Raw genomic sequence first — 27660 nt, 5'->3', positions numbered from 1 at the left:
GAATAGCGGTTGTCAGCGTCATGCGTGTCGTGATGATACAGCATATAGCGCCCACTACAACTAACGTGCCTGATCAGCCACATGTTGAATGGGGCTTCTGCTTGCTCACGTAGGTGACAGCAAGGCATACTTACTCAACAACCACACAGGTTACACTGACGGTGGCGGTATAAAAAAAAACTTTAACACTCTTACTAATAATGCGCCACACTGTGAACCCACACCAAACAAGAATGACAAACACATTTCGGGAGAACATCTGCACCTTAACACAACATAAACACAACAGGACAAATACCCAGAATCCCATGCAGCCCTAACTCTTCCGGGCTACATTATACACCCCCGCTACCAAACCCCGCCCACCTCAACCGACGCACAGAGAGATGGATGTGTGAGGGAGCAGGCTTGGGGTGGGGGCGGGGTTTGGTGGTAGCAGGGGTGTATAATGTAGCCCGGAAGAGTCAGGGCTCCATGGGATTCTGGGTGTTTGTTCTGTTGTGTTTATGTTGTGTTAAGGTGCAGATGTTCTCCTGAAATGTGTTTGTCATTCTTGTTTGGTTTTGGTTCAAAGTGTGGCGCATTATTAGTAAGAGTGTTAAAGTTGTTTTTATATGACCACCGTCAGTGTAACCTGTGTGGCTGTTGACCAAGTATGCCTTGCTGTCTCGTACGTTATCAAGCAGAAGATGTATATTGTATATCAAGTGTTGGGCTGGCACGCTGTTAATACAGATTGTAGAGGGCGCCAAATGTTGTACCATCATGGCACGCCCTTATTATAGCTGTAAGAGTGAAAATCTATGCATATTAATCCCGGGAGTTTTCTGCGAGAGGTACTGAAATCCGGAAGTCTCACGGGAAAATTGGGGGGTTCAGCAAGTAAGCTGCTGAGCCGCATCAGAGTGATCAAAGAGCCGCATGCGGCTCCGGAGCCGCGGGTTGCCGACCCCTGTTCTATGCCATCTCTGTCGTAGCATAGCTTTCGTCGTAAAGTGTGCGGAACAAACGTCCAATTTCTTGCCACTTTGGCATCTTTGGGCCGCTGGTGCAACTTGAATCCGTCCCTGTTGGTGTTGTTACACCCTCCGACAACACACCGACGAGGCATGATGTCTCCAAGGTACGGAAAACAGTCGAAAAAACGGAAAATAACAGAGCTGATTTGACTCGGTGTTTGAGAAAATGGCGGATTGCTTCCCGATGTGACGTCACGTCACGAGAGCGAATAATAGAAAGGCGTTTAATTCGCCAAAATTCACCCATTTAGAGTTCGGAAATCGGTTAAAAAAATATATGGTCTTTTTTCTGCAACATCAAGGTATATATTGACGCTTACATAGGTCTGGTGATAATGTTCCCCTTTAAGGCGTTGGGGTCTGAGGATCCTGGTTCTTAATGTGTTTAGAAGCGGCGTCCTCAAAGAAGATAAGGACAGAAGATAAGGGGCACCAAACGCGTCTTTACGTCTTCGGATGGCTCACAGGAGGCTGACCCTTGAACCTTGCAGCAATGAGAATGGGCTCTCTGTGGCCAACAAGGTCCCCAGATCCATCGGAGGCAACATTAAGGACAAGATTTCTCTTTGGGAGGGAAAAGAACCGTCAAAGACGACAGAAAAGCAGAGTGAGGACCATACAGAAAACGGCGGAAGAGTGGTTAAAGAAACTGTCAGGAAATGTGTAGCGAGAGAGAGATTAGAAATAAATAATACAGGCAGTGAGGAACTGAAGGAAAGTGTGGAGCATCTCAGGGATTCAAGGCCGTGTTCGCCCAATGACAACCAGGGGAAGAAAGCGGTCTTCACTCTTTTTAAGAAGCTGGACGCCATGGGTGACGGGAAAACTCCCCCAGAGCTGGGGAACTACTTCAGCCCTCCGAGAAAAGACCAGCAAGCAAGACGGAAAGACCTGAGGGAGTCTTCTGGAAAACCAGAAGGACAGCAGCAGGAGAACTTGTATACAGAGCCCGTTAACCCAGTCCCTAAACCGGAACGCACCTTCCAGCATCCGGTCCTTAGGAAGCAGAGGAACTTACCACCGCTGCCCAAATCATCCTCAAGATGTCCACCTGGCGCCAACAACAACAACAACAACAGGTATGTGAAATTCAAATCTGTACAATTCAAAAGTAATAAACATAGGAAATAATACTTTTTTTCCCACTTTGACAGGAAACCACTTGAGTGTGAGGAGGTCCTAAGTTCAAATAGTCGCCCTGTGCCACAGACTCAGGAGCATCACTATGAAGACATCCTGGGTAAAAAAACAATCATTACCCTTTTGGCCCGTTATTTAGGGTCAGCGCTTTTCTTTCTGTCTCTCACTCACAAAAACACATAACTGTGAAAAGAAATCTGCACAATTTGCGGTAAAATACCGGCAGCTGTGGTTGCCAGGAATTCACCGCAAAAAAAGACAGTCACGACGTATAGGACATTACGGTATGTTGATGTTGAATCCATTAATTTAATAGTAATAGTTTTTGCTTACGGTGAATTACTATAAAAAAAAAAGGATAAATTGGTAGCCTATTTACGAAAAAAAAACGGTAAAATATCGGAAGTTCAACGTAAAACAGATTAGGGCCAATTTTAGTGTTGCCAATCAGCCCATCCCAGGTGCATGTCTTTGGAGGTGGGAGGAAGCCGGAGTATTCGGAAAGATCCCACGCAGTCACTGGGAGAACATGCAGACTCCACACAGAAAGACCCCTAGCCTTGGAATTGAACCCAGGACTTTTTCACTGTGAAGGATGAGCGCTATCCACTGTTCCACGGTGCTGCTCTTTCACCAATACTAGCATTTGCAAAATGTCCCTGTATGACATTTTGACAGTAACATTTAATTTGTGCCCAAATATTGAGCTCTTTTTAAAAAAAGTTTATTTAAATTACAGAAGCAAGAAATAACTTTCAGTCATGGTTAATCAAAATTCAATGAAATTTAATATGATGAAAAATTATTGAATGAATGTGGAATTGGATGTCTCCCAAAGCATTACCCTATTTTTTTAAATTAATTAATAAAACATTTTGAAATTTGTGTTTGTATTTTTATTTATTTTATTTATAAACATTTTTCATTACTGTCAGGTTCAAACACTGATGACATCTATTAAACAAGACAAGAAGCAATGAATTAAACAGAGACAGAATTGAATTTGGCTCAATTGAGGAGAGACGTCTGGACTACAGTCTCACCACGCTCTGACGAAAGATTGTACGCCTCCTCTTTTATTTGGACTTTCCCTGATTACATGGCAACAGCTGTTTCTAAGGTACGGGGGTCGTAAACAGCCATCGCCTTTGATTACAAACAGTTCAAAGAAATGGTCGGTTCGAAGACATTTTTTTTATTTTTTTTAATAGAATAAAATTAGATAAATATATAAATAAATATATATATATATATATATATATACTTTTTCTTGAATAAAAAAGAAAGTAAAACAATATAAAAACAATTTTATAAAACATAGTAATTAATGAAAATGTTAGTGGACCAGCAGCACACAATCATGTGTGCTTTAAGGACTGTATCCCTTGCAGACTATATGATTCTATATTGTAGGAACCAGAAGTTTTTAATAACAGAAAGAGACAGCCCCTTTTGTGTAAATGAGTGTGGATGAGTGTGGATGGGGGAGGGAGGTTTTTTTTGAGTTGATGCACTAATGGTAAGTGTATCTTGTGTTTTTTATGTTGTTTAAAAAAAAAAAAAAAAAAAAAAAAAAGGTCGTAAAAGAGTTCAAAGAAGAGGTCGCCTTAGACAAGAAGCAATGAATTAAACAGAGACAGAATTGAATTTGCCTCAATTGAGGAGAGACGTCTGGACTACAGTCTCACCACGCTCTGACGAAAGATTGTACGCCTCCTCTTTTATTTGGACTGTCCCTGATTACATGGCAACAGCTGTTTCTAAGGTACGGGGGTCGTAAACAGCCACCGCCTTTGATTACAAACAGTTCAAAGAAAAGGTCGGTTCGAAGAAAACATTTTTTATTTTTTTTTATTTTTATTTTTTTAATGGAATAAAATGAGATAAATAAAAAAAATATATATATATACTTTTTCTTGAATAAAAAAGAAAGTAAAACAATATAAAAACAATTTTATAAAATATAGTAATGAATGAAAATGTTAGTGAACCAGCAGCACACACAATCATGTGTGCTTTAAGGACTGTATCCCTTGCAGACTATATTATTCTATATTGTAGGAACCAGAAGTTTTTAATAACAGAAAGAGACAGCCCCTTTTGTGTAAATGAGTGTGGATGAGTGTGGATGGGGGAGGGAGGATTTTTTTTAGTTGATACACTAATGGTAAGTGTATCTTGTGTTTTTTATGCTGTTTAAAAAAAAAAAAAAAAAAAGGTCGTAAAAGAGTTGAAAGAAGAGGTCGCCTTAGACAAGAAGCAATGAATTAAACAGAGACAGAATTGAATTTGCCTCAATTGAGGAGAGACGTCTGGACTACAGTCTCACCACGCTCTGACGAAAGATTGTACGCCTCCTCTTTTATTTGGACTGTCCCTGATTACATGGCAACAGCTGTTTCTAAGGTACGGGGGTCGTAAACAGCCATCGCCTTTGATTACAAACAGTTCAAAGAAAAGGTCGGTTCGAATAATTTTTTTTAAATTTTTTTATTTTTCTTAAATGGAATAAAATGAGATAAATAAATAAATAAATATATATACTTTTTCTTGAATAAAAAAGAAAGTAAAACAATATAAAAACAATTTTATAAAAAAATAGTAATTAATGAAAATGTTAGTGGACCAGCAGCACACAATCATGTGTGCTTTAAGGACTGTATCCCTTGCAGACTATATTATTCTATATTGTAGGAACCAGAAGTTTTTAATAACAGAAAGAGGTAGCCCCTTTTGTGTAAATGAATGAGTGTGGATGAGTGTGGATGGGGGAGGGAGTTTTTTTTTGAGTTGATGCACTAATGGTAAGTGTATCTTGTGTTTTTTATGTTGTTTATAAAAAAAAAAGAAAAAAAAGAAAAAAAAAGAAAAGGTCGTAAAAGAGTTGAAAGAAGAGGTCGCCTTAGACAAGAAGCAATGAATTAAACAGAGACAGAAATAAATTTGCCTCAATTGAGGAGAGACGTCTGGACTACAGTCTCACCACGCTCTGACGAAAGATTGTACGCCTCCTCTTTTATTTGGACTGTCCCTGATTACATGGCAACAGCTGTTTCTAAGGTACGGGGGTCGTAAACAGCCATCGCCTTTGATTACAAACAGTTCAAATAAAATTTCGGTTCAAAGAAAAGGTCGTAAAAGAGTTAAAAAAAAAAGAGGTCGCCTTGAGGGTCGTCAGGCCCTGCTTCCTCTCTGCTTTGCTTTGGGACGGCGTGGCGCAATGGAAGAATGGCCGTGCGCGACCCGAGGGTCCCTGGTTCAATCCCCACCTAGTACCAACCTCGTCATGTCCGTTGTGTCCTGAGCAAGACACTTCACCCTTGCTCCTGATGGGTGCTGGTTAGCGCCTTGCATGGCAGCTCCCTCCATCAGTGTGTGAATGTGTGTGTGAATGGGTAAATGTGGAAGTAGTGTCAAAGCGCTTTGAGTACCTTGAAGGTAGAAAAGCGCTATACAAGTACAACCCATTTATCATTTATCATTTATCATTTGTAGTTCTCGGGTTAAGACAAAATCTTTCTGTGGATTACAATACATCAAAGCAACAGAACACCTTCATGTTGCTTCCCATCCTACACAGTGGAGTTTTACAAGCCTTCTTCTTAGTAGGATCAAAGACGGCTTTTGTCCTCTCGCCGGGAACTCATGGCCACACAAAGTTTTGTGATAACTTAGATACAATTATTCTGATGATTACCTCAAATATGGTACTTCCTTTTTTTCAACATCCTTTTGATAAAACATAGTCTGGTCACAGCTGCATCTGTCCAGGTCACATGTTTGTGTGCGCCATCTAATCTCCCAGCTGAATAGATAAGAAACATAGAGGAGTTATAATATTTGTATCTGATTGAGCGCAAGCGTCAGCTAACATTTCCTTGATTGGCGCAATTGTGGCCATCGATGATCCCTGCTGCCCCCTGTTGGCGTGGAATGTGCAATTATTATCCATTCGCAGAGAGCCCATATGAAGACATCGAGTTGGAGAGTCAGTGCTCCCAGCAGTCGCTGCCGTCCTCTCCTGGCGCAGACACAAGCAAGGTTGCATCACTTCTCATGAACTTTTATGTACGTGGACCAAAAGTCTGATTCAGATCATGTTCTCAGGTTTCAAGACCGGGCTTCTTTAGACAGAATTCCGGTCGGAGCTTCAAACTGCTGGATCTGCGTCGAGCCACCCAGCAGACCCATGGTAGCGGCGGTGTTCCATCTCCACTCCAGCTCAGCCCAACGTCCGCCCCACCCGAGCCTGGACCTTGGCTGTCCGGGGAGTCCTACAGCCGTTCGTGCCGTAGGACACCAACAGTACTGATTTCTTTTTTTGCATTTCAGCTCACTATTTTCTTTGGATCTATGTTGGATTTTTCATTTTCTTCCTCACAGGTGGTACTGAGGATCAACAGCATCTTTGAGGCTCGGATTGGGAAGAAACACCTCAGGAGGATTTATCAATATGCTGAGACGAGCTCAGGGAGAGGTGACATTTGTACTACCGTTTTGGTGCACACACTTTGCATTCGGTTTTTGCCCAATTGCTGTATTTTTGCCCGGGTTTCCACTTTGCCCGGTCTGGGTTAGTTTTTGCCTCATCCCTCACTTCAAGCATGAGTGATGTATGTGAGAATGCACCACTGACCTAATAAGACCTGATAAGTCCGAGATAGAGATGATACAGTATTATCTGCTCATAGACGCTACCTGGTGGTTGTTTGGGCACACTGCAGCTAGTCCTGGATAGTTGCACTCCTCACACTATTATGTTGGATCCACTATGGACTGGACTTTCGCACTATTAAGTTAGATCCACTATGGACTGGACTCACACTATTATGTTAGATCCACTATGGACTGGACTCTCACACTATTATGTTAGATCCACTATGAACTGGACTCTCACACTATTATGTTAGATCCACTATGGACTGGACTCTCACACTATTATGTTAGATCCACTATGGACTGGACTTTCGCACTATTAAGTTAGATCCACTATGGACTGGACTCACACTATTATGTTAGATCCACTATGGACTGGACTCTCACACTATTATGTTAGATCCACTATGGACTGGACTTTTGCACTATTAAGTTAGATCCACTATGGACTGGACTCTCACACTATTATGTTAGATCCACTATGGACTGGACTCTCACACTATTATGTTAGATCCACTATGGACTGGACTCTCACGCTATTATGTTAGATCCACTATGGACTGGACTCTCACACTATTATGTTAGATCCACTATGGACTGGACTCTCACACTATTATGTTAGATCCACTATGGACTGGACTCTCACACTATTATGTTAGATCCACTATGGACTGGACTTTCGCACTATTAAGTTAGATCCACTATGGACTGGACTCACACTATTATGTTAGATCCACTATGAACTGGACTCTCACACTATTATGTTAGATCCACTATGGACTGGACTCTCACACTATTATGTTAGATCCACTATGGACTGGACTTTCACACTATTAAGTTAGATCCACTATGGACTGGACTCACACTATTATGTTAGATCCACTATGGACTGGACTCTCACACTATTATGTTAGATCCACTATGGACTGGACTCTCACACTATTATGTTAGATCCACTATGGACTGGACTCTCACACTACTATGTTAGATCCACTATGGACTGGACTTTCGCACTATTAAGTTAGATCCACTATGGACTGGACTCTCACACTATTATGTTAGATCCACTATGGACTGGACTCTCACACTATTATGTTAGATCCACTATGGACTGGACTCTCACACTTTTATGTTAGATCCACTATGGACTGGACTCTCACACTATTATGTTAGATCCACTATGGACTGGACTTTTGCACTATTAAGTTAGATCCACTATGGACTGGACTCTCACACTATTATGTTAGATCCACTATGGACTGGACTCTCACACTATTATGTTAGATCCACTATGGACTGGACTCTCACGCTATTATGTTAGATCCACTATGGACTGGACTCTCACACTATTATGTTAGATCCACTATGGACTGGACTCTCACACTATTATGTTAGATCCACTATGGACTGGACTCTCACACTACTATGTTAGATCCACTATGGACTGGACTTTCGCACTATTAAGTTAGATCCACTATGGACTGGACTCTCACACTATTATGTTAGATCCACTATGGACTGGACTCTCACACTATTATGTTAGATCCACTATGGACTGGACTCTCACACTATTATGTTAGATCCACTATGGACTGGACTCTCACACTATTATGTTAGATCCACTATGGACTGGACCCTCACACTATTATGTTAGATCCACTATGGACTGGACTTTTGCACTATTAAGTTAGATCCACTATGGACTGGACTCTCACACTATTATGTTAGATCCACTATGGACTGGACTCTCACACTATTATGTTAGATCCACTATGGACTGGACTCTCACGCTATTATGTTAGATCCACTATGGACTGGACTCTCACACTATTATGTTAGATCCACTATGGACTGGACTTTCGCACTATTAAGTTAGATCCACTATGGACTGGACTCACAATATTATGTTGGATCCACTATGGACTGGACTCTCACACTATTATGTTAGATCCACTATGGACTGGACTCTCACACTATTATGTTAGATCCACTATGGACTGGACTTTCGCACTATTAAGTTAGATCCACTATGGACTGGACTCTCACACTATTATGTTAGATCCACTATGGACTGGACTTTCGCACTATTAAGTTAGATCCACTATGGACTGGACTCACACTATTATGTTAGATCCACTATGGACTGGACTCTCACACTATTATGTTAGATCCACTATGGACTGGACTCTCACACTATTATGTTAGATCCACTATGGACTGGACTCTCACACTATTATGTTAGATCCACTATGGACTGGACTCTCACACTATTATGTTAGATCCACTATGGACTGGACTCTCGCACTATTATGTTAGATCCACTATGGACTGGACTCTCACAGTATTATGTTAGATCCACTATGGACTGGACTTTCGCACTATTAAGTTAGAGCCACTATGGACTGGACTCACACTATTATGTTAGATCCACTATGGACTGGACTCTCACACTATTATGTTAGATCCACTATGGACTGGACTCTCACACTATTATGTTAGATCCACTATGGACTGGACTCTCACACTATTATGTTAGATCCACTATGGACTGGACTCTCACACTATTATGGTAGATCCACTATGGACTGGACTCTCACACTATTATGTTAGATCCACTATGGACTGGACTCTCACACTATTATGTTAGATCCACTATGGACTGGACTTTCGCACTATTAAGTTAGATCCAATATGGACTGGACTCTCACACTATTATGTTAGATCCAATATGGACTGGACTCTCACACTATTATGTTAGATCCACTATGGACTGGACTCTCACACTATTATGTTAGATCCACTATGGACTGGACTCTCACACTATTATGTTAGATCCACTATGGACTGGACTCTCACTATTATGTTAGATCCACTATGGACTGGACTCACACTATTATGTTAGATCCACTATGGACTGGACTCTCACACTATTATGTTAGATCCACTATGGACTGGACTCTCACACTATTATGTTAGATCCACTATGGACTGGACTCTCACACTATTATGTTAGATCCACTATGGACTGGACTCTCACACTATTATGTTAGATCCACTATGGACTGAACTCTCACAGTATTATGTTAGATCCACTATGGACTGGACTCTTGCACTATTAAGTTAGATCCACTATGGACTGGACTCTCACACTATTATGCTAGATCCACTATGGACTGGACTCTCACACTATTATGTTAGATCCACTATGGACTGGACTCTCACACTATTATGTTAGATCCACTATGGACTGGACTCTCACACTATTATGTTAGATCCACTATGGACTAAACTCTCACACTATTATGTTAGATCCACTATGGACTGGACTCTTGCACTATTAAGTTAGATCCACTATGGACTGGACTCTCACACTATTATGCTAGATCCACTATGGACTGGACTCTCACACTATTATGTTAGATCCACTATGGACTGAACTCTCACACTATTATGTTAGATCCACTATGGACTGGACTCTCACACTATTATGTTAGATCCACTATGGACTGGACTCTCACACTATTATGTTAGATCCACTATGGACTGGACTCTCACACTATTATGTTAGATCCACTATGGACTGGACTCTCACACTATTATGTTAGATCCACTATGGACTGGACTCTCACACTATTATGTTAGATCCACTATGGACTGGACTCTCACACTATTATGTTAGATCCACTATGGACTGGACTCTCACACTATTATGTTAGATCCACTATGGACTGAACTCTCACACTATTATGTTAGATCCACTATGGACTGGACTCTTGCACTATTAAGTTAGATCCACTATGGACTGGACTCTCACACTATTATGCTAGATCCACTTGACGTCCATTGCACCGGTCGCCCAGGGGTCCCCTCCAAGGTTTCTCATCGTCATCCCATTGGGTTGAGCTTTTTCTTGCCCTGATGTGGGATCTGAGCCGAGGATGTCGTTGTGGCTTGTGCAGCCCTTTGAGACACTCGTGATTTAGGGCTATATAAGTAAACTTTTATTGATTGATTGATAAAGCTTTATTCACACGCAGGATTCTCACAAGAATGAGTAAAAAATACAACCTTATCTATTGTACCGTCTCGGTTATCACTTATAGCATGGAAGGTCCAATGGGAATTTATCTAAATAAATTAATACATCATTAAATAATACTTAAATGTGTCATTAATGAATCATAATTGAAATTTAAACATAAATGTGTTATTAAATCATTTAATGTAAAATTACCGTATTTTAGGCACCTAAAAAACTCAAATTTTCCTCAAAAGCTGACAGTGCGCCTTATAATCCGGTGCGCCTTATATATGGACCAATATTGAGCCACAACAGGTCTCGCAACTATGGGATGCATAATGTAACCCCAGTTTCTACTGTAGCGTCTATTCTATGCGCCTTATAATGCGGTGCGCCTTATATATGAACAAAGTTTTAAAATAGGCCATTCATTGAAGGTGCGCCTTATAATCCGGTGCGCCTTATAGTGCGGAAAATACGGTACACCTAATTATTCAATCATTTCATGGATTATTACAACATTCAATTATCATTTAATCATTTAATTAATTTGATGAATTAATAATTGTATTTACTTTTACAATAAATAAATGAATGACACATTTAACACATGTATTTAATTCCAATTATAATTATTTAAATCATTCAATAGTTCTAAATAATTAAATTTAATTTTACAATAGATAAATGAATGACACATTTAACGTATTTATGTATTTAATTCCAATTATAATGATTAAAATATTTAAATAGTTCTAAATAATTAAATATAAGTTTACAATAAATAAATGAATGACACATTTAACACATTTATATATTTAATTCTAATTCCAATTATCAAAATAAATAAACAGTTCTAAATAATTAAATGTACTTTTACAATAAATAAATGGACATATTTATGTATTTAATTCCAATTGTAATTATGGAAATAATTAAACGGTTCGAAATAATAAAACGTATTTTTACAATAAATAAATGAATGACACATTTAACACATTTATGTATTTCATTCCAATTATGATTAAAATAATTAAACGGTTGTAATTAAATGTACTTTACATAAAATAAATGAATGAAACATTTAACACATGTATGTATTTAATTCCAATTATAATTATTTAAATATTGAAATAGTTCTGAATAATTAAATTTACTTTCACATAAAAAAATGAATGACACATGTATGTATTTAATTCCAATTATAATTATTAAAATATTAAACAGTTCTAAATAATTACATTTATTTTTGTGTTGAATAAATTAATGACACATTTAACACATTTATGTATTTAATTCCAATTCTAAATATCAAAATAATTAAATTGTTGTAAATAATTACATTTACTTTTACATTAAATAAATGACTGACATATTTAACACCTTTATGTATTCAATTCCAATTATAATTATTTAATGACACTAAATTATTTAAAAGCTTTATTCATTTATTTAAATTCGTCCCATACGACCCTACATAACCATGTGGCCAAACATTGCACGTAACAAACTAGTCCCTTTGCCCACATATAATTCTGTGTAGTCCTGTGCCCAAACAAAGAATCCTATGCGTTGGAGTCTCTGTGTTCAACAATGGGGTCAAAAAAAGTTGCGAGTGCCAGCACTTTGATAAAGAAGGTGAGATCCACCTTTGAATTTGAGAAAAAAAACTACAAGGTGGTGTCATTGCCCACTCTCCATTCATCACTGTCAAATAATCGTTATCTATAAATTGTGTTAATATTTGTGCATGTCTGGAACGAGTTAATTGGATTCCCGTTATTTCTTACGGAAAAAATGACCACTGTTTTCATACGATTCAGTTTTCTTTTAATTACTTACGAAAACCGAGGTACATTTCTACCTTTTGCATCCCTTTTTTTAGTGTTTGACTACTTTGTTCGCAGTAACCGATGAAAACAGCGACTCGGAGAGCGAGTTTGAAGAGCGAGCCAAAGGTAAAGAACAAGTCTTGAGGGCTTTAACAATGAAGACGTCCTCCTCAAGGGACCACGTGTGTTCTCCTCCAGCCCATCGCCAGCGTCTGGTCTCAGTCCAGTCCATCCTGAGTCGGCCAAGCCACACCCAGGTCCAGTACAACGCCGGGAGAGGCTTGCTGGATAAGAACCACCGCCAGCTCTTTGAGTACTTCCTGGTCGTGTCGCTGCAAAGGTCAAAAGCGGGCGGCCATTATGTGCCGCAGGTCACGCAGCAGTTCCCCGTAAAGGTCATTTGGCAATAATTGGTTTTGAAGTGAAGTGAATTATATTTATATAGCACTTTTTCTTTTTTGTTGTCGAGGCGGCTGATTGGAGCTGTGGCCGCAAGGTAGTTGGTGCCTGTCGTGGCGGTAATCCTAGAACCCGTTGGTGGACGCCGGCGGTGAGGGATGCCGTCAGGCTGAAGAAGGACTCCTATCGGGTTCTTTTGGCTCATGGGACTCCTGAGGCAGCAGACAGGTACCGACAGGCCAAGCGGTGTGCGGCTTCAGCGGTCGCGGAGGCAAAAACTCAGACATGGGAGTAGTTCGGGGAGGCCATGGAAAAAGACTTCCGGACGGCTTCGAAGCAATTCTGGACCACCATCCGCCGCCTCAGGAAGGGGAAGCAGTGCACTATCAACACCGTGTATGGCGAGGATGGTGTTCTGCTGACCTCGACTGCGGATGTTGTGGATCGGTGGAGGGAATACTTCGAAGACCTCCTCAATCCTACCAGCATGTCTTCCTATGAGGAAGCAGGGCCTGGGGAGTCTGTGGTGGGCTCTCCTATTTCTGGGGCTGAGGTTGTCGAGGTAGTTAAAAAGCTCCTCGGTGGCAAGGCCCCGGGGGTGGATGAGATCCGCCCGGAGTTCCTTAAGGCTCTGGATGTTGTGGGGCTGTCTTGGTTGACAAGACTCTGCAACATCGCGTGGACATCGGGGGCGGTACCTCTGGATTGCCAGACCGGGGTGGTGGTTCCTCTCTTTAAGAAGGGGAACCGGAGGGTGTGTTCCAACTATCGTGGGATCACACTCCTCAGCCTTCCCGGTAAGGTCTATTCAGGTGTACTGGAGAGGAGGCTACGCCGGATAGTCGAACCTCGGATTCAGGAGGAACAGTGTGGTTTTCGTCCTGGTCGTGGAACTGTGGACCAGCTCTATACTCTCGGCAGGGTCCTTGAGGGTGCATGGGAGTTTGCCCAACCAGTCTACATGTGCTTTGTGGACTTGGAGAAGGCATTCGACCGTGTACCCGGGGAAGTCCTGTGGGGAGTGCTCAGAGAGTATGGGGTAACGGACTGTCTTATTGTGGCAGTTCGCTCCTTGTATGATCAGTGTCAGAGCTTGGTCCGCATTGCCGGCAGTAAGTCGGACACGTTTCCAGTGAGGGTTGGACTCCGCCAAGGCTGCCCTTTGTCACCGATTCTGTTCATAACCTTTATGGACAGAATTTCTAGGCGCAGTCAGGGCGTTGAGGGGATCTGGTTTGGTGGCTGCAGGATTAGGTCTCTGCTATTTGCAGATGATGTGGTCCTGATGGCTTCCTCCGGCCAAGATCTTCAGCTCTCACTGGATCGGTTCGCAGCCGAGTGTGAAGCGACTGGGATGGGAATCAGCACCTCCAAGTCCGAGTCCATGGTTCTCTCCTGGAAAAGGGTGGAGTGCCATCTCCGGGTTGGGGAGGAGATCTTGCCCCAAGTGGAGGAGTTCAAGTACCTCGGAGTCTTGTTCACGAGTGAGGGAAGAGTGGATCGTGAGATCGACAGGCGGATCGGTGCGGCGTCTTCAGTAATGCGGACGCTGTATCGATCCGTTGTGGTGAAGAAGGAGCTGAGCCGGAAGGCAAAGCTCTCGATTTACCGGTCGATCTACGTTCCCATCCTCACCTATGGTCATGAGCTTTGGGTCATGACTGAAAGGACAAGATCACGGGTACAAGCGGCCGAAATGAGTTTCCTCCGCCGGGTGGCGGGGCTCTCCCTTAGAGATAGGGTGAGAAGCTCTGTCATTTGGGGGGAGCTCAAAGTAAAGCCGCTGCTCCTCCACATCGAGAGGAGCCAGATGAGGTGGTTCGGGCATCTGGTCAGGATGCCACCCGAACGCCTCCCTAGGAAGGTGTTTCGGGCACGTCCGACCGGTAGGAGGCCACGGGGAAGACCCAGGACACGCTGGGAAGACTATGTCTCCCGGCTGGCCTGGGAACGCCTCGGGATCCCCCGGGAGGAGCTGGACGAAGTGGCTGGGGAGAGGGAAGTCTGGGTTTCCCTGCTTAAGCTGCTGCCCCCGCGACCCGATCTCGGATAAGCGGAAGAAGATGGATGGATGGATGGATGGAGCACTTTTTCTCTAGTGACTCAACGCGCTTTACATAGTGAAAAACCAATACCCAAAATTGTTTGTCTTTTAATGGAGTGTTTTTGGAAAAAAATGTCTTTGCTGCAGTTGGAGCGAAACATCAAATTTATGAAGGAGACGGAAGATCAACTAAGGATTATTCCCAAATTTTGCTTCCCAGATGTCAAAGACTGGGAGCCCGTGGAGAGCTATACAAGGTAACCCAGCTGGCACGAGACATTGAAACGACGTTGAGAACTTGTTGAATTAGGTCCTGACATTGATCAACTCAAACATAATATTGGAACAACATGCTTTTTGACGACGTTAAATCAACGTTGGGTTCTGACCTTTGAATTTTGGTCTTTTCCCAACCAATATTCCACAAAACCCAAAACCAGTGAAGTTGGCTCGTTGTGTAAATCATAAATAAAAACATAATACAATGATTTGCAAATCCTTTTCAACCTATATTCAATTGAATTCACTGCAAAGACAAGATACTTAATATTCGAACTAGTAAACTGTTATTTTTTGCAAATATTAGCTCATTTGGAATTTGCTGCCTGCAACACGTTTAAAAAAAAGCTGGCACAAGTGTCAAAAAAGACTGAGAAAGTTGAGGAATGCTCATCAAACACTTATTTGGAACATCCCACAGGTGAACAGGCTAATTGGGAACAGGTGGGTGCCATGGTTGGGTATAAAAGCAGCTTCCATGAAAAGCTCAGGTCATTCACAAACAAGGATGGGGCGAGGGTCACCACTTTTGTGAACAAATGCGTGTGCAAATTGCCGAACAGTTTAAGAACAACATTTCTCAACGAGCTATTGCAAGGAATTTAGGGATTTCACCATCTACGGTCCGTAATATCATCAAAAGGTTCAGAGAATCTGGAGAAATCACTGCCCAAAACCAATATTGAATGCCGGTGACCTTCGATCCCTGTGTACTGCATCAAAAACCGACATCAGTGTGTAAAGGATATCACCACATGGGCTCAGGAACACTTCAGAAAACCACTGTCAGTAACTACAGTTTGTTGCTACATCTGTAAGGGCAAGTTAAAACTCTACTATGCAAAGCCAAAGCCATTTATCAACAACACCCAGAAACGCCGCCGGCTTCGCTGGGCCCGAGCTCATCTAAGATGGACTGATGCAAAGTGGAAAAGTGTTCTGTGGTCTGACGAGTCCACATTTCAAATTATTTTTGGAAACTGCGGAAGTCGTGTCCTCCGGACCAAAGAGGAAAAGAACCATCCGGACTGTTGTAGGCGCGAAGTTCAAAAGCCAGCATCTGTGATGGTATGGGGGTGTATTAGTGCCCAAGGCATGGGTAACTAGCACATCTGTGAAGGCACCATTATTGCTAAAAAGGTACATACACGTTTTGAAGCAACATATGTTGCCATCCAAGCAACGTCTTTTTCATGGACGCCCCTGCTTATTTCAGCAAGACAATGCCGAGCCACATTCTGCACGTGTTACAACAGCGTGGCTTCATAGTAAAAGAGTGCGTGTACTAGACTGGCCTGCCTGTAGTCCAGACCTGTCTCCCATTGAAAATGCGTGGCGCATTATGAAGCCTAAAATAGCAGAAGGGAGACCCCCGGACTGTTGAACAACTTAAGCTGTACATCAAGCAAGAATGGGAAAGAATTCCACCAGAAAAGCTTCAAAAATTGGTCTCCTCAGTTCTTAAACGTTTACTGAGTGTTATTAAAAAGGAAAGGCCATGTAACACAGTGGTAAAAAATGGCCCTGTGCAATGTCGCAGCTCCACGACGCCAAGACCCACGACGCCAAGACCCACGCCTAGGCCAAAACCAAGACCCGCCATGCCAAGACCAAGACCCGCCATGCCAAGACCAAGACCCGCCATGCCAAGACCAAGACCCGCCATGCCAAGACCCACCATGCCAAGACCAAGACTCGCCATGCCAAGACCAAGACCAAGACTCGCCATGCCAAGACCAAGACCAAGACCCGCACCAAGACCAAGACCCACGCCTAGACCAAGACGCGCCACGCCGAGCTTCGCCGCCTGACGCGCCACGCCGAACTTTGCTGCCTGCATCATCTGCTGCTTCCATGCGCCACGATGACGACGCGCCTCCCTCCTCGTCGGCCACGGATATGGCCGCTACCTGGTCGCCCGCCACGCCAAGTGCGCCCACCTCCCAGTCGGCCACGAATGTGGCCATTCCCTGGGCGCCCGCCTCGCCTGCTGCAGCGGCGTTCCACTCGCCGCCGCCACCTAACTCTGCCCCGGTGGATACGGGGACACGTGGTCTGGCGACCCACCGCCATGTCCCCCTCCCGCCCTCCCATGACTCTTGTTAATTTTTTTTTATGGACATCTGGTATCTGTCCTTAAGGGAGGGGCTCTGTCATGTCTGTGTAATCATGTTTTGTTTTAAGTCATGTTTTGTTTAGATATAGGACTCTTTAGTTTCTGTCTTTTCACTCCCTTGTCTTGTTTCCATGATTACCCCATTAGTTTCACCTGTTCCACGTTTGGACTCATTGTGCACTCTTGATTGTCACCATAGCAACCCATTAGTTTTCACCTGTCACGTCACGCACCTGTTTCACGTTTTGAGTCACGCACCTGTTTTCGTTAATCATGTCTGTAGTATTTAAGTTCAGTGTTATTCAGTTTGTCTTTCTGACGACATCCCCGCATTTATGCTCCTGCACACTCTCCACACCCTTATGACCCTTGCTACTAGTGATGGGTTGATGAGGCGTCATGAAGCGTTTCGACACATTGCAAAACTGTATTGATACTGTGTCGATACTGTGTCACTAAATACTGACATCTGCTGGACATTAAAAATCCCTACAGGCAACCTATGGACCGACTCAACTGACACTGATTTGATGCCCTAGTACAGGGGTCACCAACCTTTTTGAAACCAAAAACTACTTCTTGGGTACTGATTAATGCGAAGGGCTACCAGTTTGATACACACTTAAATAAATAAATATATTGTCATTTGTAAGTTACACGTAAGTGTGATTTAATCAAGAATAGCTAAATAAATAAATGTATATATATATAAAAATGGGTATTTCTGTCTGTCATTCCGTTGTACATTTTTTTTTCCTTTTACGGAAGGTTTTTTGTAGAGAATAAATGATGAAAAAAACACTTAATTGAACGGTTTAAAAGAGGAGAAAACACGAAAAAAAATCCAATCAAATTTTGAAACATAGTTTATCTTTAATTTCGACTCTTTAAAATTCAAAATTCAACCGACAAAAAAAAGAGAAAAACTAGCTAATTTGAATCTTTTTGAAAAAATTAAAAAAATAATTTATGGAACATCATTAGTAATTTTTCCTGATTAAGATACATTTTAGAATTTTGATGACATGTTTTAAATTGGTTAAAATCCAATCTGCAATTTGTTGGAATATTCAACAAATTGGACCAAGCTACATTTCTAACAAAGACAAATCAGTATTTCTTCTAGATTTTCCAGAACAAAATTTTTAAAAGAAATTCAAAATACTTTGAAATTAGATTTAAATTTGATTCTACAGATTTTCTAGATTTGCCAGAATAATTTTTTTGAATTTTAATCATAGTAAGTTTGAAGAAATATTTCACAAATATTCTTCGTCGAAAAAACAGAACCTAAAATATTTATTATTCTTTACAATAAAAAATTTTTTTTTTACTTGAACATTGATTTAAATTGTCAGGAAAGAAGAGGAAGACATTTAAAAGGTAAAAAGGTATATTTGTTTAAAAATCCTAAAATCATTTTTAAGGTTGTATTTTTTCTCTAAAATTGTATTTCTAAAAGCAATAAGAAGCAAAGTAGAAAATAAATGAATTTATTTAAACAAGTGAAGACCCATCCATCCATCCATTTTCTACCGCTTATTCCAAGTGAAGACCAAGTCTTTCAAATATTTTCTTGGATTTTCAAATTCTATTTGAGTTTTGTCTCTTTTAGAATTAAAAATGTGGAGCAAAGCGAGACCAGCTTGCTAGTAAATAAATACAATTTAAAAAATAGAGGCAGCTCACTGGTAAGTGCTGCTCTTTGAGCTATTTTTAGAACAGGCCAGCGGGCGACTGATCTGGTCCTTACGGGCTACCTGGTGACCGCGGGCACCGCGTTGGTGACCCCTGCCCTAGTATATACAATAATATAAACCAAGTCATTGTATTTCATTTAGGATTATTTCATATCTTCATTTAAATAAAAATATATTTTTATCTTTTTTAGATACAGTCAATAAATAATGTGAACATGTATCATAACATGGAAATCTAAGAGAACGTGTTGTGGATGATTGTGGACTGGGTATTTTTTTAATTTTATTTTTTACACATTTTTATAAAAAAAATTTAAAAAAAAGTTTTTCCGACGTATTACATTTTAGACAATTTCTCTTCTTAGTTATTATTTCTCCGGCTGTAGAAAAGAGCCGCTCACAGGGCACAGAGGAGGCGACACAGTTGGCGTATCGGTCACGTGACCAAAACAGCTCATGATCGGTCACGTGACTTTCTAAAAGCGACACAGGGTTTTGCTCTACGAGCTCGACGCATGCGCCGATGCATCGGTGTTGCCGGACCCATCACTAGTTTTGTACCTCCGCCCCTGTGCGCGCCTTTTGTTTGATCCTTTCTTTGTAGTTATAGTGTTAAATAAATCATGTCTTCACCTTCACGCCATGTCTGGTCCAAATGTTCATTTGCACCACGGGAGAACAAACCACGCCATAGTCCAAGTCATGACAGTATGTTTTTATTGACCATTTACACAACGTGCCAACTTCCCTGGTTTCGGGTTTTGTACAACACAAATACAACGATGAAACAACAAGTTTTTTCAGGGTGTTTATTCAATGTCAGGTTGAGACATTGAGTTGACCATTGAAATTTGGTAATTTCCCAACCAACAACATGGATCCAACATTAGACATCAACGTTGTCTCAACTATTTTGCAACTTTGTTTAGAAAAAACATGTATGTATAATCAATGTCCCATCACAACAATTTGAGCCATCGTTTAATTAAAAAAAAATATATATAACAAGAATCTTTGAAAAAGTGAGTAAAGTGACCATGTAAATGTGTGTTTTTAAATGTTCATTTATGTGCCCTCTAGTGAAATGTTCTCCTTTGTATTGACCGGAGTGGATGGCAGCAGACGCTTTGGATACTGCAGACGTTTACTGGTAAATCCAAAAAAAAAAAGGAGTAAATATAAGTTCGCTGCCACTGAACAGGAAGCGGCCAAATACCGCTATGACGGCTGAATAAATAACTGTGAGAAAAAGAAAAAAAGTTGACATCCCTGTGGGAAAACAGGAAGTGTGTGAGTCTGGGAAAGTGTGTATGTGTGTGTATAAAATGTGTATTAATGTGGGGGAGGGAGGAGTTTAGGGAAACCATATGTTAATATTAGTCAGGACTGCACTGTTGTATTAAGAAGTGTTTTTACTATTCTCCTTGCTGAAATCAGTGAGCATAATTAGGCCTGAGAATCTTTGGGCACGTGACGATTCCACCCCGAGTTCTAAGGTTTATCAGAGTTGATTCTGGATTCAAACCCATTCTCACAAGGTATTATTTGGTACGATAATTATAATAAAACTTCTTCAAAACAAGGTTACAGGTTGGAAAAGCTCCCTCTGGTTGCATGGAGGTAGCCTAAAAAAGTATTATTAGGGCCCGCATGGCCCATTGTATAAGGACTCCCTTATGCAATGGGACATAAGGACCTATTGAATTTCTAAGGTTTTATTATTATTATTATACCGGCCGCCTCTTTGAGCTGCAATTTGACCCACTTAACATGCTTCAAAACTCACCATATTTGACGCACACGTCAGGACCTGCAAAAATTGCCTTTTGATAAAAAAAAACCGAACAGCAAAACTCAAAATTGCGCTCTAGCGCCTCCTAGGGAAAAAAAACTAGACTGCCTGTAACTCCCACTAGGAAGGTCGGAGAGACATGAAACAAAAACCTTTATGTAGGTGTGACTTACACCTACCTTTCATAATTGTACATTCTCGGGCAAAAATCAACAGGAAGTTGGCAATTCCCCCTTCAAGACAAAAAAGTACTAAAAACAGTAAATTTTGCCTCTTTGAGCTGTATTTTGACCCACTTAACATGCTCCAAAACTCACCAAACTGAACACACACATCAGGACTGGCAAAAATTGCGATCTAATAAAAAACCCTAACCCCAAATTTAAAAATTGCGCTCTACAGCAATTTTTGAATAAAACGGAGAAAAAACTGCTCCTCGGAAGAAAAAAATGACAAAACTGCCTGTAACTCCCACTGGGAAGGTCGGAGAGACATGAAACAAAAACCTCTCCGTAGGTTTCACTTAGACCTACGTTTTATAAACTGACAACCCCCAGCAAAAATCAACAGGAAGTTTGTTATTCACCCTTCTAAACAACATTTTTGTAAAAACCGGTCACCTTTCTTCAAACATTATCTCCTCTGAGCGTGTTTGTCCTTTCGGCTTCAAACTAACACAGGAGAGAGATTGAACCCTTCTAATTAAAAATTATCGAAAGAGTTTTGATACCGGCTCCGGTTTTGATTATATGACCCTTCAAAGACCCGCTGCGCTGATGCTGCTGCGCTGCTGCTTTTTTAAGATGGCTGCTTAAAAGCAGGAAGCACCAACGTGCCCACACAATGCAGACAAGGTAGGTACACTAGACAAAAGTCTTGGGACACTTCAGACTACAAGTAGACAAAAGTATTGGGACACTTACTACTACCACTGAACAAAAGCATTGGGCAACTGGACAAAAGTATTGGGACACTTACACTGGACAAAAGTATTGGGACACTTGGGACTCAAACTTGCCAAAAGTATTGGGACACTTAGGACTAGCACCTGCCAAATATGCGGGCCCGATCAATGCTGCTTGCAGCTTTAATTTTTAAATTGATTTTTATAAAATAATAAAATATATATATTTTTTAAAATCGATTTAAAAAAAAAAAAATCATGAATCAATTTAGAATCGTGATGAATAAGAATCGCGATTCGGATGTGAATAAATGTTTTTGCGCACCCCAATTGTAACCACGATAAAGCTAATTTATTGGATGTTATTAAAAGTGCAGGTGTACCTAATCAAGTGTCTAGTCCAGGGGTCGGCAACCCATACTTGCCAACCCTCCCGGATTTTCCGGGAGACTCCCGAAATTTCAGCGCCTCTCCCGAAAACCTCCCGGGACAAATTTTCTCCCGAAAGTATCCCGAAATTCAGGCGGAGCTGGAAGCCACGCCCCCTCCAGCTCCATGCGGACCTGAGTGACGTCAGGTGCGCAACACCACATAAATCGTCAGCCAACCAAAAAGTAACCCCAGTACGCTATAGCCAACATTCACCAGGAGATGGCAACAGACAAACATAGATCACTATTACATTCCTCCCCTTTTAGAAATGTATAGAAGTTACTCAATAAAAAATAAACAACCCAACCAAAAAATGCAGCAGCTCAATTAAAAAACTGTACTTAAGCCACATTCTTTTCTTTTTTTTTTAGTACTGAATTCTTAACCCTCATTTGTAAAAAAATAACATGCTTATTATACAAACAGTATTTGTACACCTTTAACACAGATTGTTATACTGTCTTCAGAGATTCAGTTTTTTGGGTGGTACTCGAAACCTTTCTGGGTACCTGCGAAAGGGTGTTCAGCATGGTTAGAAAAATAGTGACAGAGAATAGAACAAGGATGGACAATTCAACCCTTAACTCAACAATGAGTAGATGAGTGTTATGTGTGTGTATACGTGTAAATAAATGAACACTGAAATTCAAGTATTTATATATATATATATATATATATATATATATATATATATATATATATATATATATATATATATATATATATATATATATATATATAAAATAAATACTTGACTTATATATATATATATATATATATATATATATATATATATATATATATATATATATATATATATATATATATATATATATATATGTATATATATATGAAATACTTGACTTGGTGAATTCTAGCTGTAAATATACTCCTCCCCTCTTAGCCCCGCCCCCAACCACGCCCCTCAGGGCAAGTATTCCCTCAAATGTCTGCTGATTTTCACCAAAACGACAATGATAAGGGCCTGCCGTGATGGCACTGTCTTTAGCGCCCTCTCCAGGCTGTACAAACAGCGTGCCAGCCCAGTCACATGTTGTATGCGGCCTCTGCAGACACACATAAGTGACTGCAATGTATACTTAGTCAACAGCCATACAGGTTACACTGAGGGTGGCCGTATAAAACAACTTTAACACTGTTACTAATATAAGCCACACTGTAAACCCACACCAAACAAGAATGACAAACACATTTCTGGAGAACATCCCCACCGTAACACAACATAACAAATACCCAGAATCCCATGCAGCACTAACTCTTCCGGGCTACATTATACACCCCGGCTAGCACCAAACCCCGCCCCCCCAATTCCCCCACACATCAACTCCCCTCCCCCCTCCGTGCGTCGGTTGAGGTGGGCGGGATTTGGTGGTAGAGGGGGTGTATAATGTAGCCCGGAAGAGTTAGTGCTGCATGGGATTCTGGGTATTTGTTCTGTTGTGTTTATGTTGTGTTACGGTGCGGATGTTCTCCAGAAATGTGTTTGTCATTCTTGTTTGGTGTGGGTTCACAGTGTGATGCATATTAGTAACAGTGTTAAAGTTCTTTTATACGGCCACCCTCAGTGTGACCTGTATGGCTGTTGACCAAGTATGCCTTGCAGTCACTTACGTGTGAAGGGCAGAGCCTGCATCCAACATGTGACTGGGCCGGGCACGCAGATAGTGTAAAATGGGACGCTAAAGGCACGCCCTCAATATTGTTGCCCCCGGGAGAGGCACTGAAATTCGGAAGTCTCCAGGAAAAATCGGGAGGGTCAGCAAGTATGCAGCTGAGCCGCATTAGAGTGATCAAAGACTCCGGAGCCGCGGGTTGCCGACCCCTGGTCTAGTCAGTGCCCAAATTACAAGGTGTGTCCTTAAACAAATAATTAAAACAAATATATGATTTTTTTTCCAGCCTAGTGGGAAAGGAAAGCGTCTGCCAGAGGTCTACTGCATTGTTAGTCGTCTTGGCTGTTTCAACCTGTTCTCTAAGGTAAACAATTATTTACATGCATTATATTATATGATTTTTGTAGTAAATGTCTTTAATTTTAGTTTTTTTTTTACAATTTGATTGAAGATTGCAAAATCTGTGAGACAGCCACATTTGTATCTTTGTCTCACGTCACCGCCTATGCCTCTCACGGCCACTAGAGGGCGTACTTAAAGTGCTTGTGTTGCAGGTATTGGCTGAAGTGGAGAGGCGCAGGGCTCTGTCTCCTGCTCTGGTGCAGCCGTTTATGCGAGCCATCATGGAGGCCCAGTGTCCGGCTCCGGGCAGAACCATCACCATCAAAACTTTTCTCCCTGGCTGCGGCACTGAGGTGACTTTGCTGAGAGAGACCGTGGCATATATGTTCGAGAAGCGGATGAACTTACGACTCGCTGCTTTTCGATCTCAGGTGATGGAGCTGTGCCGACCGTCTAACTCCCACTTGGAGCATGTGGACTTTGAGTGTCTCTTCTCCTGCCTAAGTCTGAGACTGCTTCTCAGGGTTTTTGGTTCCTTGCTACTGGAGCGCAGGGTCATCTTTACTGCTGACAAACTAAGGTTCGGACTTATTTCACAATGGTCAAGAGGTGAACGCTGTATGTCCTTCAAGGACATAACTGATGTACTAAACCCAAAATTAGTGAAGTTGGCACGTTGTGTTAATGGTAAATAAAAACAGAATACATCCATCCATCCATCCATCCATCTTCTTCCGCTTATCCGAGGTCGGGTCCGGGGGGGCAGCAGCCTAAGCAGGGAAGCCCAGACTTCCCTCTCCCCAGCCACTTCGTCCAGCTCCTCCCGGGGGATCCCGAGGCGTTCCCAGGCTAGCCGGGAGAGATAGTCTTCCCAGCGTGTCCTGGGTCTTCCCCGTGGCCTCCTACCGGTCGGACGTGCCCGAAACACCTTCCTAGGGAGGCGTTCGGGTGGCATCCTGACCAGATGCCCGAACCACCTCATCTGGCTCCTCTCCATGTGGAGGAGCAGCGGCTTTACTTTGAGCTCCCCCCGGATGACAGAGCTTCTCACCCTATCTCTAAGGGAGAGCCCCGCCACTCGGCGGAGGAAACTCATTTCGGCCGCTTGTACCCGTGATCTTGTCCTTTCGGTCATGACCCAAAGCTCATGACCATAGGTGAGGATGGGAACGTAGATCGACCGGTAAATCGAGAGCTTTGCCTTCCGGCTCAGCTCCTTCTTCACCACAACGGATCGATACAGCGTCCGCATTACTGAAGACGCCGCACCGATCCGCCTGTCGATCTCACCATCCACTCTTCCCTCACTCGTGAACAAGACTCCGAGGTACTTGAACTCCTCCACTTGGGGCAAGATCTCCTCCCCAACCCGGAGATGGCACTCCACCCTTTTCCGGGAGAGAACAGAATACAATGATTTGCAAATCCTTTTCAACCTCTATTCAGTTGAATAGACGGCAAAGACAAGATATTTAACGTTCAAACTGGTAAACTTTGTTATTTTTTACTAATATTAGATCATTTGGAATTTGATGGCTGCAACATGTTTCAAAAAGCTGGCACAAGTGGCAAAGAAAAGACTGAGAAAGTTGAGGAATGCTCATCAAACACTTATTTGGAACATGCCACAGGGAACAGGTGGGTGCCATGATTGGGTATAAAAGTAGCTTCCATTAAACCCTCAGTCATTCACAAACAAAGGATGGGGCGAGGGTCACAACTTTGTGAACAAATGCGTGTGCAAATTGTCGAACAGTTTAAGAACAACATTTCCCAACGAGCTATTGGAAATAATTAAGGGATTTCACCATCCACGGTCTGTAATATCATCAAACAGTTTAGAGAATCTAGAGAAATCACTGCGCGTAAGCAATGTAATTATGGACCTTCGATCCCTCAGGCGGTACTGCATCAAAAAGCGACATCGGTGTGTAAAGGATATCACCACATGGGCTCAGGAACACTTCAGAAAACCGCTGTCAGTAACGACAGTTCGTCGCTACATTTGTAAGTGCAAGTTAAAACTCTACTATGCAAAGCCAAAGCCATTTATCAACAACACCCAGAAACACTGCCGGCTTCGCTGGGCCCGAGCTCATCTAAGATGGACTGATGCAAAGTGGAAAAGTGTTCTGTGGTCTGACGAGTCCACATTTCAAATTGTTTTTGGAAACTGTGGACGTCGTGTCCTCCAGAACAAAGAGGAAAAGAACCATCCGGATTGTTATAGGCGCAAAGTTGAAAAGCCAGCATGTGTGATGGTATGGGGGTGTATTAGTGCCCAAGGCATGGGTAACTTACACATCTGTGAAGGCACCATTAATGCTGAATAGTACATACAGGTTTTGGAGCAACATATGTTGCCATCCAAGCAACGTTATCAATGACGCCCCTGCTTATTTCAGCAAGACAGTGCCAAGCCACGTGTTACAACAGCGTGGCTTCATAGTAAAAGAGTGCAGGTACTAGACTGGCCTGCCTGTAGTCCAGACCTGTCTCCCATTGAAAATGTGTGGCGCAATATGAATCCTAAAATAGCACAACAGAGACCCCGGACTGTTGAACAAGCAAGAATGGGAAATAATTCCACCTGAAAAGCTTCAAAAATTGATCTCCTCAATTCCCAAACATTTACTGAGTGTTGTTAAAAGGAAAGGTCATGTAACACAGTGGTAAAAATGCCCCTCTGCCAACTTTTTTGCAATGTGTTGCTGCCATTAAATTCTAAGTTAATGATTATTTGCCAAAAAAAAAAAAAGTTTCTTAGTTCGAACATTAAATATCTTATCTTTGCAGTCTATTCAATTGAATATAAGTTTAAAAGGATTTGCAAATAATTGTATTCTGTTTTTATTTACGAATTACACAACGTGCCAACTTCACTGGTTTTGGGTTTTGTAAAATGAGCAGTAGAAAAGGTTTTTTCAGTAAATAAAGAACCTGCGGGGGCTCAGGATACAACCTTGAGGAACACCACAAAACAAAAGCTAAGTTGATGCTGTATTAAAAGACAATTCAGTAAATAAAGCAATTAATAGTTAACCTTCTATTGGGGAATATTGCAAGCAGAGGTGTCCTGATACTACATTTTCACTTCTGATACAATACCAATATTGGAGCCTTGAGTATTGGCTGATACCAATAGTGCGATATATACGATATCAGCATGAATCACACAGTACACACATTTTAATTATTTTGTAGTTTTTCAATTTTCAATTCAAAGCCCATGACGCATTAAGTTAAATGATGCAAACACGTTTGTTACTGGATACTTTCCAATACAGTACGCTTCTGTTGCAGTTGTAAATATGGTTCAGTTTTAGTATTTTAAACAATAGACAGGAAGA

At 41.6% G+C, this 27660-nt stretch overlaps 1 protein-coding gene across 1 annotated transcript in view; it reads left to right on the top strand.

Moving 5' to 3' along the window:
- LOC133606179 (DENN domain-containing protein 2A-like) overlaps window positions 1-27660 on the top strand; it is a 57028-nt gene that overhangs the window by 11955 nt on the left and 17413 nt on the right. The window contains exons 2-13 of the mRNA XM_061959820.2: window positions 1409-2098; window positions 2174-2259; window positions 6118-6200; window positions 6267-6464; window positions 6543-6636; window positions 12744-12794; window positions 12867-13063; window positions 15259-15368; window positions 20287-20356; window positions 24255-24332; window positions 24523-24663; window positions 24742-24890. Of these exons, the coding sequence (XP_061815804.2) occupies window positions 1476-2098; window positions 2174-2259; window positions 6118-6200; window positions 6267-6464; window positions 6543-6636; window positions 12744-12794; window positions 12867-13063; window positions 15259-15368; window positions 20287-20356; window positions 24255-24332; window positions 24523-24663; window positions 24742-24890 (1880 nt within the window). The 5' untranslated portion in view covers window positions 1409-1475. The remainder of the gene's footprint in view (window positions 1-1408; window positions 2099-2173; window positions 2260-6117; window positions 6201-6266; window positions 6465-6542; window positions 6637-12743; window positions 12795-12866; window positions 13064-15258; window positions 15369-20286; window positions 20357-24254; window positions 24333-24522; window positions 24664-24741; window positions 24891-27660) is intronic.

This window comes from Nerophis lumbriciformis, linkage group LG05 (genome assembly GCF_033978685.3).
Source record: "Nerophis lumbriciformis linkage group LG05, RoL_Nlum_v2.1, whole genome shotgun sequence".
Classification (NCBI taxonomy): Eukaryota; Metazoa; Chordata; class Actinopteri; order Syngnathiformes; family Syngnathidae; genus Nerophis; species Nerophis lumbriciformis.
Note: the sequence above shows the minus strand (reverse complement) of the source record. Positions and strands in the feature narration are given on the sequence as shown.